General features: G+C 43.7%; 2 protein-coding genes across 2 annotated transcripts; both read right to left on the reverse strand.

The window, feature by feature from the left end:
• Window positions 1–281: 281 nt before the first annotated feature.
• Window positions 282–3186, reverse strand: LOC107225872 (fatty acyl-CoA reductase wat-like). The gene is made up of 10 exons (XM_046735448.1): window positions 3102–3186; window positions 2814–2953; window positions 2625–2747; window positions 2430–2555; window positions 2125–2285; window positions 1945–2054; window positions 1559–1757; window positions 1109–1351; window positions 734–991; window positions 282–596 (listed from the first exon to the last, which is right to left on the reverse strand). The coding sequence occupies exons 1-10, from the start codon at window positions 3148–3150 to the stop codon at window positions 518–520; spliced, it is 1488 nt and encodes a 495-aa protein (XP_046591404.1). The 5' UTR covers window positions 3151–3186; the 3' UTR covers window positions 282–517.
• Window positions 3187–11284: 8098 nt separating this feature from the next.
• LOC107226166 (fatty acyl-CoA reductase wat) lies at window positions 11285–14005 on the reverse strand. Its single transcript, XM_046735449.1, has 10 exons — window positions 13921–14005; window positions 13633–13772; window positions 13444–13566; window positions 13249–13374; window positions 12944–13104; window positions 12764–12873; window positions 12378–12576; window positions 11928–12170; window positions 11553–11810; window positions 11285–11416 (listed from the first exon to the last, which is right to left on the reverse strand). The coding sequence occupies exons 1-10, from the start codon at window positions 13967–13969 to the stop codon at window positions 11338–11340; spliced, it is 1488 nt and encodes a 495-aa protein (XP_046591405.1). The 5' UTR covers window positions 13970–14005; the 3' UTR covers window positions 11285–11337.
• Between the last annotated feature and the right edge of the window lie 1679 nt (window positions 14006–15684).

Raw genomic sequence — 15684 nt, forward strand, 5'->3', positions numbered from 1 at the left:
CGCAGCCACGTCTCGTTCGCAAGCAACCCGGACCGACGACGCAACCCTCGAACAAAACTGCAGGATTATCTGTAGGCGTCAGACGCCGTCTTGTCGAGTACTCAACAGCGAGTCGTTAATTCTTATACGCAACTACGTGATATATTCAGTTGACCCCGGGTCGTTTCCTGCCGCTAGGCATTGTTTCGCAAGTTGGGAATATTGGGGTCATTGACAGATTAGGAATCATTATAATTATGCAAAACCCAATCTAAAAACATTTGAAAAGAAACTCCGTGAACAACATGCAGGATATCAAATTTATTACTAATCAGCAGAATCACGCCTCTTTTATTCGATTAAACATAAGTTTTTTGTTTCGGAGGGCGTTGCTTGGCTAGTGTCAATGGATCCAACATATCAACAACTTTTAATCCCAATTCATGCAAAATATTGCGAAATTCTTTGTTACTTTTTGCGGTGCGTTCGTCAACCTAGTGATCATCTTGTACGTTCTCGAACAAGGCGGAACGCCGTGTTACCAAAATATTTTCCATACGAGCCAAAGAGCGAAGGAATATAAGGCGAGACGAACCATCGAATGGACGATGTAAAAGCTGTAATAAATGCGGAATGAAAATCATATTTCAGGGTGTATTTTCGCTTCCGTCGAAATGATCTGCAATCAACGATGATTCGTTGACCGCGATTAATATATCATCAAGGCGGTAACTCGGCACTAATTTTTACTTACTAAATGTATCGTCGTTTCGCTTTGTCTTCATTTCCAGGAGGTTCGTTTAGTAGATACTTTTTGAGACCGCCAACTATACGTATACTATATTTCTCCCAGTCGACTTCTTGCATACTGAAAGGAAATTCCTTCTTGTCCGTAGGCCCAATTCGTTGCCAAAGGCTCCGAACTCGATGAGTTTCGAAGTCCCATTCCTTCATCATAAAATATCCTATGGTGATCCACGCATTCCCTAACATAGTCGCAAGCTTTTGCATCCTGAAATAATGAACGATCCTTCAGGCCACGAGTGCGGCTCGAACTAAATAAATCGAAACTACATGCAATTACGTTTACTAGGCAAAGACGATACTGGTATCGTTGTTTCAAGCTTACCGCGGCTGTTTTCCTAACAATCTTGCGACGCCGTCAATTACAAACGCCGGCACAGTATGCAGAAAAAATTGTAATAGACTCAAAACAAATCTTGACGTTGTTATGACCATGAAAGGATAGTAGATCAATTGCACTGATGGGTTTTCATTATGATAACGCATGCAATCCCCTATGCACTGGCCGCAAGTGATGGGTTTCTCATTTCCGCCGACATAATTGTAGACAGGAATATTCTCATGGTGCCTGAAAGCAAACGAGTTAAATGTACGTCACCGGATATTTACTAATCCGAAAATTACACAATAGCTTTTGAAGCATGCGATACCTTTATTTGTTTAATTTTCCATTTCTGGTAGTTTGTGAAAAGTGTATGTTCCATAATGCAAATGCATTTATATTTGGATTTTCTATGTATAAAAGGCGGTATGAATCGGCATTCGAAGACGTTACCTTTTTTTAGTGACGGCTGTTTCCCAAGCGGAAGAAATTAAAGCGTTGCAGACATAATCCACTGGAACTAGGTCCATTCTCGCATCAGAATCATAGAAACCGATGTGATTTAAGCCGAGACCAGATGCACATGTAATCGCTGGAAACCCAGCAATGCCAGAAATCCAACCCGGCATTGGCTCCTCGTATGAATTAATCACTAGGAAAAATTATTATCCTCTTTTAACAAGCAATGATTGTAACAACAACAATTGGAAAAGAAAAATGTAACCTTCGTTTGATCTCAGTTACAACCCATTCTTGGATTTATGCAAGATTCGAGTGGAATTTCGGATGCAATGTTCACTTTAGTCATGGTAAGAATAATCATAGAATAAGAATATCACCGATCGATGGTCTGAAAACTGCGAACGGCAATTCTCCAGCGAATTCGGCGACGACACCTTCGCCGATCGCCTTGGTAAAGGTGTAAGTGTTCGGCCATCCTTTCAAGACTCTGCAATTGAACACTTTGATCACCATCGTTAGTCACGCACTCCCACGACAAGCCCGCTTGAAAAACCTACGATTTCGTAAAGGATTCGACGTCGCCTTCCGACATCTCGGTGTTCTTCAAGCTTTCGCAGAGGTCGTTCGCCTCCCTGTAGCTCAATGGCGGAACGTACAACTTTTCGTCGATGCTACTGAGAACGCAGTTGCTGAAAGCAGTTGACAGGTGGACTCCGACCTGGAACAGAACAGGGTTAAGGTGATCGCGAGCTGAAACGTTCGGCAGCTGGAAGTGACGGAGACGCCGTGAATCGCGAGGCGAAGTTATAATTCACAGCTGGTGCATCGGCCCCGCTACAAGACGCTGGAAAAATCCTCTCACCGCCAGGTTCTTGCACGCTTTGGCAATGTCCAGCACGTATTTAACGCCGTTGACGTTCAAGGGAATCGCTTTGTCCAGTCTTTCGGTAAAACGCACCGTGGCAGCTGCGTGGAAGATGACGGATACCTGAAAAGAGTTCGGCGCTTTTTAGGGGGCGACAAGTGGATACGAAGAGTCAACGTGCACCCTGCGAACCTCGTCGACGATGCGCTCGCGATCCTCTGCCGATAATCCCAGTCCTTCGGAGGCTACGTCGCCGGCAACTGGAACCAACTTCTTCGAAAAGTCCGGAGAGCTGGTCCGCAAAACGTCGAACACCTGCAGCGAAATACATGCGCGATTTATCGCCAGCTCAGACATTGCAAGAAATTCGGCAAATCTCACCGGTTCGAGGAGCAGAGAATCCATTCGCTCTTGTGTAGTTTTTCCTTTCTTTTCGCGGATCAGAAGGTAGACGGTTCCGATTTCTTCACAGCTTCGGAGTAACTTTTCCACCAGTGCCTTACCCAAGAAACCGGTTCCACCTGGCAATTTTTAGTAAATGTAAGTCTCTTTGTCAATTGAATGTGGGCCACAATTCAAAAAAACAATCTCTTTGGTATAATTCAAACAAATGTTTGTCCCTCGAGAAGGACATTATTATTTTTATTTTGTTATTTGAACGGCACCAACCGGTGATGAAGATGTTTCGACCTGCGTAAAACTGTCGTATTTCTGACATGTTTCTTCTATTGCGGTACCGGAGTAACTCTTTGCGTCGTCGCTAAATTCGCGTTACTTATGGATGAGATACCACGTGCACGAATGTAAATTTATCAACTATCTCACACACATTTTGTACAATGTGCAAACGAATGCGAATTCAAAATGACAACGTCGTAGCTTCCTGGGTAGAGTCATTGTTTCACAATAGGACCGAAAAATAAAAGTAATTTCCGCTTGAAAACTTGAACTAATTTCTACAACATCACCAGTGTGGGAACAAGGTGAATCGTGAGACGACACTTTTGCAGGTCAGGCAGAAAATTTGTGGTAGATGAAGATCATTTTTGAACTCCACTTCAAGAATACGCTTATTAAATTGAAACACCATATCAGTTAACGTCAAAGTGCAGACTGACAGGGGGAAGATTAGCTTGGGCTGCCTCGAGCACATCGGAACTTACGTTTCGAAGCCGGCACGGTGATCTCCGCCCCGAAATCGTGGACGACATTCACTCCGTTTGTACATGTGTGTAGGATACCGAGAAACTTTGTCGAGGATTCAACCCGACGACGAACGCCGCGTCGAGTTCTACCCTGCATCGTCTGCTCAATCACTCGCCGCACGTCCTAAGAAGCGAATGTCATACTTCACCAGGATTGTAGGTAGACGTGATTATGATGAAACGTCAACCGAACTTCCCGACAACTTCCACGCATGAACAGTGGATACGTGGTGGCTGCTTGACACGGAAGCAAACGCTACGGAATGGTATTAAAAACACTGGAGTGTAATGGTTTTGAACCTTATAATTATACAGTACCTTTTCAAATCGTTCAGATCTCGGTTTGTGCTGGTCGAATTTTTGCAGACTCTCTTGCATCGGATAGTATAGGGATATTGTTTCATTCGTGTTCACTATCACCGGAACAAGTGACGCAATCGGTGGAGATCCTTGAACGATGTTTTTTCCTTTGATTCAGACGCTTCAGGGGTCCATTCCCTGATATTTCGAATATCAAAAGCACCAAAACGACTCGCTCTCTCGCCCAGCTGGCACGAGAAAAACCTTTTACATCGTCATTTCCATGCCCCAACCCTCAGTCATCCGTGGCTTTGCAAATTGGTGCCGCATAGGAACAAGCAAACCTCCGCGGATGCTATGGCGAAGTTATTTCCGCAAATTGCATTTCGTTTGAGCCATATACCTACACACTCACCCCAAAACCTCAGATTCCATTCTACGTTTTCATTTTATTCCACGCGTATTGTTTTTTTTTTTTCTTTGTCTCTTTTTCTACTTATTTACCTTTGCCAAACGGAGGAATGGAAGGTGGAAGAGAACGAATCGGCGTTTGTTAAGCGACCGTTCAAACGTTCAATTACACTGAAATACCGCGAGTATACAGTCATTGCAAATATTCGAAGGTACGTGTTCGCGTTCGTTTGTGGGAGGAGTTTTTGCCCCGTCGCATGCTTGGACATCCGGCGGAACACGGTAACCATTTATAGGGTGTCAGGTCGAACTTGGCCATGCAACGGTGAACGAGGGTGCATGACATCGAGGTAAACCTGCAGGGCCTGCAACTGTGTGGAAAACAGTTAGCGAGCTTACGCACACTAGCCGAAGCCAGGCGACGTTCACCATTAATAAGTTGACCACCGACGTGATCTACGGCTAACCATTTCACGGGGACATTTCGCATTTACGACACTCGGAATATTATCCCCTTGGAGTTTACACCGTCTGTTTACTTGGATGTCGGCGATACCTACATGCATCTGTACACCTGGACGAACGCCCATCTATGCGCGTTCCGACGACACAAACCCAATTAGTTACTCAGGCGCTGGATACACCGTGGCTACCACCAACGGTACCTCATCACTTCGCTGCCCTGTCGCAAACTTTACCGTAAATAATTCTCTGCTTTCCGAGCTCACCTTAACAGCTCGCAATCAGATCAATTAACCTGCCCTGAACTCGGAGATTCGTTGTGTAAGGGTTTGTTCTCCTCGGTTACCTAGCGCAGAGCACTGCATATACGTGTCAGGATGATCAGTTGTATAAAACAGCTGAAGCATCTCTTCTTGAGGAATTGTGAGAAGTAATTCTTGGGTTCAATGACTGCGCTGAAACGAGTCGAGAGAGTTCCATTGCATCTCTGAGAAGAGACGAGGAAGTTCAAGCAGATCCTGGACGAGCATTGGCGGTGGAAGTGGCCAAGTGGAAAAACTCGATACACAGACTGGGGTAGAAATGTGCGTTCGGCAAAGCTTGCAAATATTGCGTTTACCAGCAGCCGGATCGTTAGCCAGAACCAGGAGCCCCTTACTCGCCTTGGCCAAGAGTCTAGGCGGAGTGTGCAATGTAGTGGAGGGCAGGGAGTGCACGGCACGGAGTCGAGAAGTTGCAGAGTCGCGGTGAAGCCGGCGAAACAAGTAGAACCGGGTGGCGGAGGGAGGCCAAGGAGGAGCAGCAGACTGTCTCTATACCTCTCTCACGGCGCATGGAGAGTCGGACCAGAGGAGAGAAGAACAGAGCAGAGCGGAGTGTAGAGACTGCGGAACGGTCTGGCATTGTGCTTGCAAATCAAGCGGCCAAATTTACATGAGATTTATGGCATTCCGTTTGCCCGTGTCTCTCTTACCTAGTCCGCCGCATCCGCTCAACTTATGGCTATGCGTGACGCCCTTTGCACCCTGCAGGACCTCCCTGCCGATCCATCCACATCCCGACCGCACTGCACGATTCACAATCAGACCTTGTCTAACGACTGCGACGCCTATTCATTCCGGAAATCTGCGTACGCGGACGTAACGAGCTTTTTCCCTCATATCGTACCGTCCTGGTCGACGAAGCTCTCGTCGCGTGTTCTCGCGATGTAGATGTGAGCTTCGGGCTCAACACCTCCGCACCCTTTCGCTTCAAGGCTGGGTTGCGTAGGTATCCGGGCACTTGGAATAAAATTAAGTCAACGAGGGTGCGTATATTGTCGGAGGGAAAAGCACCACTTGTGTACTCATATATTTCATACCACCGGGCACGATTTTATCTTACTGAATATGGATATGTACACGCGTCATATAACATGTTGCTCGAATCAACTTGAGCCGACGTTACGTCATGGACGTAAAAAATTTCGGTTCTACCGCACACCCATGATCCACGGGTGAACCCCTCTTCCGTCGCACGTTCGTATACATTCGTATTATCATATAAATCAACGCGAATGAGCGACTCCACCTCGACCCTTCACCGTTCTCTCTTTATCATCCCATTGACTCTCCATTTTTGGTGGAGCATTTACGGTAGCACCTCGGAAGAGAGTAAAAGAGTAACTGATTCGCGAGTCTAAAAAATTTACGACTTCTCTTGAACATTACGAGTTTCCTTAAATACATTTCGAACTTTCCAAGTCTCCGATAGTCATCAGAGTAATTCAACATCCCTCAATTTCCAGATACAAAACAAATGTCCGCGGATATCACGAGCACAAGTCGAGGGTACTTTGGGCGCCTTTTTCAAACTTCAAACTCAAGTTACATCTCATGAATAATTCAACCAGTCGGCTCACCGGCCGTTTTATCATACGGTCACAAGTTCGCCGTGATAACGTCTGGCGATTCTGCGTGTGCCAGTGGGTCTGAGGGTCGAGGACAAGGGCTTTCACCGCCTGGAAACCGCCCGCTCTGCAGGTCGGGATTTACGTGGACTCCTGACACCGCCTCGGAAGCTCGCCTCGACCCTGCTGTTCACGATATAGGTATGTATGTGCACCGGCTTCTACGAGCGCCTCACAGCCCGCTTAAATATTAATTGTTCCTGGTGGTAGAAGACGGTTGATTACCAACGTCCCACCCTGTAACGGAAAGCTTACGCACGCCACGCCTCGTCTTTTTCACCCGTAACAGTATAGGTGTAAGAAAGGTCATTGCGTGCTTCGGTAAAGGCCTGCTAATCATTTGTGTTTTTTTTTTTTTCATGTGAAGATACGAGCGAGGAATAAGAAGAAAGAGAAAATTTTTGCTACAAAATGAATTACGGTGAATTTTGTTTTTTATCTTCTCTCGCTGCTTTTCTTTTTTTTTTTTTTTTTTTCTTAACCTGTCTCGTGAAATTGATAAGCCATTTTCACTAAACAATGACGCACATCCAACACGTGTGTCGAGCTGCGAAATTAATTTCTTTTAGGAATGTGCAAGTGGGTGACGGGGTGGAGACGGTGTTCGACCGCGGTCAATGCATGTTTAACACGATTCGCGATGTTTTGTTTTATTATTCTTTCTTACAATCAGTGTTATTATCCTTCTTTTGTTATAAACATTACCCGCTCTCCGCGGGTATTCGGAAAATTTTTATCCTCTCCATACGCACGGTTTTTCACTTTTATTACAATATATGGAACGCTTCACGAACGGCTGTGCCAAATTCACCTGTACGCTCTCGTGTACACACACACGCACACGCACGCAACGCACGCACATTCGCTGACTCAAGCACCTTTTATACTCGCATGAAATAGCGCCAGGCTTTTAAATGAGGGAAAAAGAGACTCAAAATGATATTAATGAGAAAGAGGGAAAAAAGTAAATTAAATATCGAACACCGCGGAGGTCGGAGTTGGGCTTGTCTCGTCTACGAATCTGCAGGGAAGGTGTCGAATAGTTCTTCTCGTATGCGATCCCTCAGGGATATTTGTCTCAGGGTGACACTATTAAAGAGCGGCAGACTTATTTGCGGACTCTTGAGGTCATTTTAGAATTCATTCGCCGTCTGGCTAGAGGCTCTTTTTCACCCTTGACGCGACTGATTCATGACTAGCCGTGCCCCGGTCACGATTTATATATACCTATGAGTTTTAGCAGCAGTTGCCGGAAAACAAACGACATTTTTTTTTCGGTTGATTTTTTCGTATGGATTCGCGAAGTTGCGACTCGGCGCGCCGCGAGAAACGAAATCGCCAAGCTAAAGATTGAACTTTCAAAACTGAGAGAGGACGATTAATCCAGATGAAAGATTACACAAAAGAGACTTTCGCGCCTCCCCAAGAAGAAACCTTCGCAATTAACCAAAATCTCTCGGCCACTTATCCCCAGGGGTCGGATTATGGACCTCTTTAATTATACCGAAATGAACACCGCCCGTGTAAATTAGCCGACCTCGAGGCATGTCATAGGCTTTATTAAATGATTTACGATAAACAGTAAGACAATTATTAACTGTATATTGCGTAACGTTGAACTGCACTTTGGGCCTGAATTAGAAAGGCTTTCCAACTTGAGTCTGCCTCATTCGCTGTATAATATATACCTCGTGAAATATGAACGGTACCATCGTTTAAATATAACCGACGAGCTTCTCTTTGTGCGAACCTCCACTCATCCCAACAATGGCACTGCAGTGTACAAAACTGATAATTACCGAGTAATATTCATTCGCTGCACGATAATTCTTGCTGAGATCGAGACTTTGTCGAGTGGGTATGACTCGGATTTGAAACCGCGATATCACTGATCCGAGAGAAAACAATTCCCTGATACGTGCAGTCCATTCGTCCCGTCCTTTTGACGGAAAATGAGAGGCCACTTTGACCTGGTGATTCATACTAGATCAGGCTCCTCGTCAATGATGGCAATTACCGAATCACCGGCAAAAATTTTCGTATATCGCCTGCTGAAGTTTCAGTCTAGCAGCACTATTGACGCTCGAATCAATCGTTGGGCACATCCGCACTTCGCAGAGGCATCGTTATTCGACATTAATAACTGAATCACCCAAAGAGGTGAATTCGACATACGTTAATAATGTAGGGATATAGCTGAAAAACGATAAGGATTGTTTTCGTCAAAGTTTGAAACTTTGATCGTGACGTGAAGGCGATATTTAATAGCGCATTGTTATAATGACGGGCTGCACTCGGAGAAAACTTTTTGCTTTTTGAAAAAAATCAATTGGTAGACGAATGATACAGACAATTTTTATTTTATAAGTGTACCTTTAAATACGAAATCTCGATTCTAATTTAATCAATTTAACGAAATTATAGTTTTCTCACGGTATGTTCAAACTATTGAATACCCTCTGGTAGATTCAACTAAATCGCTTCATACTGTTAACTACATCCATTCGGTGGATACAGATTACTCAAATTGATTACCGCTATCAAATAATATGTTAGGTACATCGTAAATCTACAAAAACAATTCTGTTGAAGTGGCAAAATACTCTCTGTGACAGGTCAAAAAACCTTTCTCGCGGGAGAAGTAAGACGAGTAGTTATTAGTAGGAGCTTCAGGCCTTTGTCTAGTATAATCAGAAGAACTCGATCGTTTCTGGTTCGATACCATTTAATCAGCCTGTCAATTCGCAATGGCGTATTTCTCGATCATTGTTTGACGTGACTCTTAATTCATGTAGCTCGAATTTCGATCAGAGGATAATTTTTTCACATGCAACAATTGAATAATAATTTTTCAATCATTACAAAATGGTTTCACATCTGCAGATCTGATTTCGGAATCATAAAAGAATCTATGGAATTGTGTTGCCAAATCTTTTCTCAGACGTTACCGAAACATTATGTTTTCTGCGCGGTGTAAAATCAACCAAACTTTTTGGTGTGAAAATAATGTTGGACGGGATGTATATATTACCCTGAAATTTCGTCGCTATGAACCAATTTTGGACATTTCAACCAAATTTCTTTCCGAGTGTGTGTTTGATTTGCCGAAGGTGGCATTTATCGGCCCGGAACGTCAACCAGAAGATATCAGGGCAATTTAACGCCCGGGGATCAAAAACATCAACTAAAGTCTGCATGAGCTGGTACTGTGCATGAGTGATCCCTCGACAGAAAACGTCGCTTTAATAAAACCCGCGGCCTCTTGTACAGCTCGCCCTTGTAGCATTTATGACGAACGTCAACGGGTACAATGCCTCTCTGAATTTGTAAGGCAGCCATCTTTATTCCTCCATGCGCCACGAGCCGCGAGCCGTGCCTGCAGAACTTTGCAGCCTCCGGCTCCTATGAGGAACCAGCGTTTGTCCTTGGGCACGAAACGACCAGGATAAATCCGGGGAAAGGTCGATCTCTGGCTAGCGTGATGTCGCCGCCTTTTCCTTGCCCTTTTTCTGCCCTCAAAATTACGTCTTCTTCCTCTCCTCGTCTCCTCTCCCGGCGTTTTTACCCCACTCAGTGTTTTGGTTCTCTTTTTATTCATTCGTTTTTGCCTTCACTTTCTTTTTTCATCGACACCGTTTTTGGATTATTATAACCAACATGAGGTGTGGCACGAATATCCGAAGTCACGAATTTCTGCAAAAACGCTGCAGACCACCTGGACGATACCAGGGGCGGTGTAACCACTACCGTAGGTGAGGAGCACTCCACACCTTAGATATATGCAGTTTCAAAAAATTCAATTTCAATTGTGTCAATCACTTGAATAACAACGACGCTGCTTGATCACTCGGACGTGGTAGCTATAATCCGTAGTCACCAAGATATAGCTGAAGAATTAGATCTCGACTTTCTGATGAACGAATTCATCAACCCCAACAACTGCAGAAAAGCAACTTTCGGTACATCGAAGTGAAATGAACGTGTACTTTATTATATGGGACAGATTCATAAGTTTAACAGTGTTATCTTATGCTAGTCCAAATTATGCTAAACCCCACCACCCAGCCCTACACCCAGCTCCATACCTCGGAAATACACGTTCCGCTACCCCTGACCGTATCTTCGTACCTCTGTTTACCACGAGTCTATTAAAGCTACTAATATATTTGTACACATGTTAATTCTTATACGCAACTACGTAATATATTCAGTTGACCCCGGGTCGTTTCCTGCCGCTAGGCATTGTTTCGCAAGTTGGGAATATTGGGGTCATTGACAGATTAGGAATCATTCTAATTATGCAAAACCCAATCTAAAAACATTTGAAAAGAAACTCCGTGAACAACATCCAGGATATCAAATTTATTACTAATCAGCAGAATCACGCCTCGTTTATTCGATTTAACATGAGTTTTTTGTTTCGGAGGGCGTTGCTTGGCTAGTGTCAATGCATCCAACATATCAACGACTTTTAATCCCAATCCATGCGAAATATTGCGAAATTCTTTGTTACTTTTTGCGGTGCGTTCGTCAACCTAGTGATCATCTTGTACGTTCTCGAACAAGGCGGAACGCCGTGTTACCAAAATATTTTCCATACGAGCCAAAGAGCGAAGGAATATAAGGCGAGACGAACCATCGAATGGACAATGTAAAAGCTGTAATAAATGCGGAATGAAAATCATATTTCAGGGTATATTTTGCTTCCGTCGAAATGATCTGCAATCAACGATGATTCGTTGACCGCGATTAATATATCATCAAGGCGGTAACTCGGCACTAATTTTTACTTACTAAATGTATCGTCGTTTCGCTTTGTCTTCATTTCCAGGAGGTTCGTTTAGTAGATACTTTTTGAGACCGCCAACTATACGTATACCATATTTCTCCCAGTCGACTTCTTGCATACTGAAAGGAAATTCCTTCTTGTCCGTAGGCCCAATTCGTTGCCAAAGGCTCCGAACTCGATGAGTTTTGAAGTCCCATTCATTCGTGATAAAATATCCCACGATGATCCACGCATTCCCTAACATAGTCGCAAGCTTTTGCATCCTGAAATAATAAACGATCCTTCAGGCCACGAGTGCGACTCGAACTAAATAAATCGAAACTACATGCAATTACGTTTACTAGGCAAAGACGATACTGGTATCGTTGTTTCAAGCTTACCGCGGCTGTTTTCCTAACAATCTTGCGACGCCGTCAATTACAAACGCCGGCACAGTATGCAGAAAAAATTGTAATACACTCAAAACAAATCTTGACGTTGTTATGACCATGAAAGGATAGTAGATCAATTGCACTGATGGGTTTTCATTATAATAACGCATGAAATCCCCTATGCACTGGCCGCAAGTGATGGGTTTCTCATTTCCGCCGACATAATTGTAGACAGGAATATTCTCATGGTGCCTGAAAGCAAACGAGTCAAATGTACGTCACCGGATATTTACTAATCCGAAAATTACACAATAACTTTTGAAGCATGCGATACCTTTATTTGTTTAATTTTCCATTTCTGTTAGTTTGTGAAAAGTGTGTGTTCCATAATGCAAATGCATTTATATTTAGATTTTCTATGTATAAAAGGCGGTATGAATCGGCATTCGAAGACGTTACCTTTTTTTAGTGACGGCTGTTTCCCAAGCGGAAGAAATTAAAGCGTTGCAGACATAATCCACTGGAACTAGGTCGATTCTCGCATCAGAATCAAAGAAACCAATGTGATTTAAGCCGAGACCAGATGCACATATAATCGCTGGAAACCCAGCAATGCCAGAAACCCAACCCGGCATCGGCTCCTCGTATGAATTAATTACTAGGAAAAATTATTGTCCTCTTTTAACAAGCAATGATTGTAACAACAGCAATTGGAAAAGAAAAATTTAACCTTCGTTTGATCTCAGTTACAACCCATTCTTGGATTTATGCAAGAGTCGAGTGGAATTTCGGATGCAATGTTCACTTTAGTCATGGTAAGAATAATCATAGAATAAGAATATCACCGATCGATGGTCTAAAAACTGCGAACGGCAATTCTCCAGCGAATTCGGCGACGACACCTTCGCCGATCGCCTTGGTGAAGGTGTAAGTGTTCGGCCATCCTTTCAAGACTCTGCAATTGAACACTTTGATCACCATCCTTAGTCACGCACTCCCACGACAAGCCCGCTTGAAAAACCTACGATTTCGTAACGGATTCGACGTCGCCTTCCGACATCTCGGTGTTCTTCAAGCTTTTGCAGAGGTCGTTCGCCTCCCTGTAGCTCAATGGCGGAACGTACAACTTTTCGTCGATGCTACTGAGAACGCAGTTGCTGTAAGCAGTTGACAGGTGGACGCCGACCTGGAACAGAACAGGGTTAAGGTGATCGCGAGCTGAAACGTTCGGCAGCTGGAAGTGACGGAGACGCCGTGAATCGCGAGGCGAAGTTATAATTCACAGCTGGTGCATCGGCCCCGCTACAAGACGCTGGAAAAATCCTCTCACCGCCAGGTTCTTGCACGCTTTGGCAATGTCCAGCACGTATTTAACGCCGTTGACGTTCAAGGGAATCGCTTTGTCCAGTCTTTCGGTAAAACGCACCGTGGCAGCTGCGTGGAAGATGACGGATACCTGAAAAGAGTTCGGCGCTTTTTAGGGGGCGACAAGTGGATACGAAGAGTCAACGTGCACCCTGCGAACCTCGTCGACGATGCGCTCGCGATCCTCTGCCGATAATCCCAGTCCTTCGGAGGCTACGTCGCCGGCAACTGGAACCAACTTCTTCGAAAAGTCCGGAGAGCTGGTCCGCAAAACGTCGAACACCTGCAGCGAAATACATGCGCGATTTATCGCCAGCTCAGACATTGCAAGAAATTCGGCAAATCTCACCGGTTCGAGGAGCAGAGAATCCATTCGCTCTTGTGTAGTTTTTCCTTTCTTTTCGCGGACCAGAAGGTAGACGGTTTCGATTTCTTCACAGCTTCGGAGTAACTTTTCCACCAGTGCCTTACCCAAGAAACCGGTTCCACCTGGCAATTTTTAGTAAATGTAAGTCTCTTTGTCAATTGAACGTGGGCCACAATTCAAAAAAACAATCTCTTTGGTATAATTCAAACAAATGTTTGTCCCTCGAGAAGGACATTATTATTTTTATTTTGTTATTTGAACGGCACCAACCGGTGATGAAGATGTTTCGACCTGCGTAAAACTGTCGTATTTCTGACATGTTTCTTCTATTGCGGTACCGGAGTAACTCTTTGCGTCGTCGCTAACTTCGCGTTACTTATGGATGAGATACCACGTGCACGAATGTAAATTTGTTAACTATCTCACACACATTTTGTACAATGTGCAAACGAATGCGAATTAAAAATGACAACGTCGTAGCTTCCTGGGTAGAGTCATTGTTTCACAATAGGACCGGAAGATAAAAGTAATTTCCGCTTGAAAACTTGAACTAATTTCTACAATGTCACCGGTGTGGGAACAAGGTGAATCGTGAGACGACACTTTTGCAGGTCAGGCAGAAAATTTGTGGTAGATGAAGATTATTTTTGAACTCCACTTCAAGAATACGCTTATTAAATTGAAACACCATATCAGTCAATTATTCGAATTCTTGTGTAAGATTGATCTCTGCGAAGGGATCATAAAACTAGATCACTTGTCAATTGCTTGGGAATTCCTGTACAGCCATTTTGACCTTAATTTCGGACAATTGGATTCTAAATTTTCCTCTTTACTCACAGATGAGTAATCAAAATCAATGATCAACTGTTAAGTAATGATATATTGAGATCACTTGTTGAGAGGATTGCCATCCCCATGTTTTCCCAATTTTTCAGTTACAGTCGGGAAATGTTTGTATAGTTGTTCCATCTTTACCTGTCCATTTGGTATTTATAAATTTTAGAACTGATCACTGGTGACGCAATATTTTCTAACACTTGAAGCATACAGCCCAGTGCATAATAAACACATTTGAACGTTGTCAGGTCAGGTGAAAGTACGCAGGAACTTCGGTGACGACGATCGGGGAAAATTGAATTCTTTTTTCATCAAGAATACACGTTGCAAGGTTCAACTGAATCCTGCCAATTCATGATGAAGTATCTCTGCTGATGTCCGCAGGTGAAGTGGAACTATCGGACGGAAATTTATGGCTCCTCAAATAGTACGGAAAATCCATGAAATGCTCTCTAGATCATCCACAGAATCAAGGTGCTGACGACTCCCGTATGAAGACGGTAGAGAGTGAAACATACGAAAGGATCTGATCTATGAATAGTCAATGATTCTTTCACAGTCGGCGCGATGAATGCACTGAGAGAAAAAATAAAGTACCGCGACCTGACCGCAAGGTTGGACAAACCTCGCTGCAGCAACAGACATTTGGCTTACGAGTCAAGTGCTCGAATGTGGATTCATTAAAAGTCACGTTATCTCGTTAATTACGCGAAGGATTCGCCCCCAAATTTTCATTCATTCAAATTTGAAATATTTTATTTGCTTCATCTGTATTATACAGTTAGAATGACAAAAACAAGGTAGTGAAACTAATTCGCGACTGCATTTGCAATACTCAGGTACCTGAACGCAGAGTCCGAGACACTTCGATTAGTTTCTGTATTTGTTTTACAGTTGGACGCTAATTGCGTGATACAATGAATATTTCAATCGGAGAGCAGAGAAGAATCTCAAGGGGTCAAGAGTTACTTTCCCGGGCCTAATTCAAATTTTTTATTCAAAGGCATAGGATGCAAGAAACACTTTCAATGATACAACTAGGTTGAAGGTACCTTGGGAGTTTCTACGTAATCTCCGTTTATTCGATTAAAATAACATGGGTATAATCACTGAATTATTGGATATTTAATATCATGGAATTCAGGACTCGCATAAATTGAAAGGACGGTAGAATCAAATCCTCGTTTAAGATTT

This window comes from Neodiprion lecontei, chromosome 3 (assembly GCF_021901455.1).
Source record: "Neodiprion lecontei isolate iyNeoLeco1 chromosome 3, iyNeoLeco1.1, whole genome shotgun sequence".
Lineage (NCBI taxonomy): Eukaryota > Metazoa > Arthropoda > Insecta > Hymenoptera > Diprionidae > Neodiprion > Neodiprion lecontei.

Bases quoted from the DNA above. Each gene is read 5' to 3' on its own strand.
- LOC107225872 (XM_046735448.1), bottom strand. From the start codon at position 3,150: ATGTCAGAAATACGACAGTTTTACGCAGGTCGAAACATCTTCATCACC. The intron at 2,556-2,624 runs GTTCGCAGGGTG...AACTCTTTTCAG, and splicing joins GCGAGCGCATCGTCGACGAG to GTATCCGTCATCTTCCACGC. The intron at 2,286-2,429 runs GTGAGAGGATTT...GTTCTGTTCCAG, and splicing joins AAGCGTGCAAGAACCTGGCG to GTCGGAGTCCACCTGTCAAC.
- LOC107226166 (XM_046735449.1), bottom strand. From the start codon at position 13,969: ATGTCAGAAATACGACAGTTTTACGCAGGTCGAAACATCTTCATCACC. The intron at 13,773-13,920 runs GTTGGTGCCGTT...AAAAATTGCCAG, and splicing joins TCGAAACATCTTCATCACCG to GTGGAACCGGTTTCTTGGGT. The intron at 11,811-11,927 runs GTAAGCTTGAAA...TTATTATTTCAG, and splicing joins TTGTTAGGAAAACAGCCGCG to GATGCAAAAGCTTGCGACTA.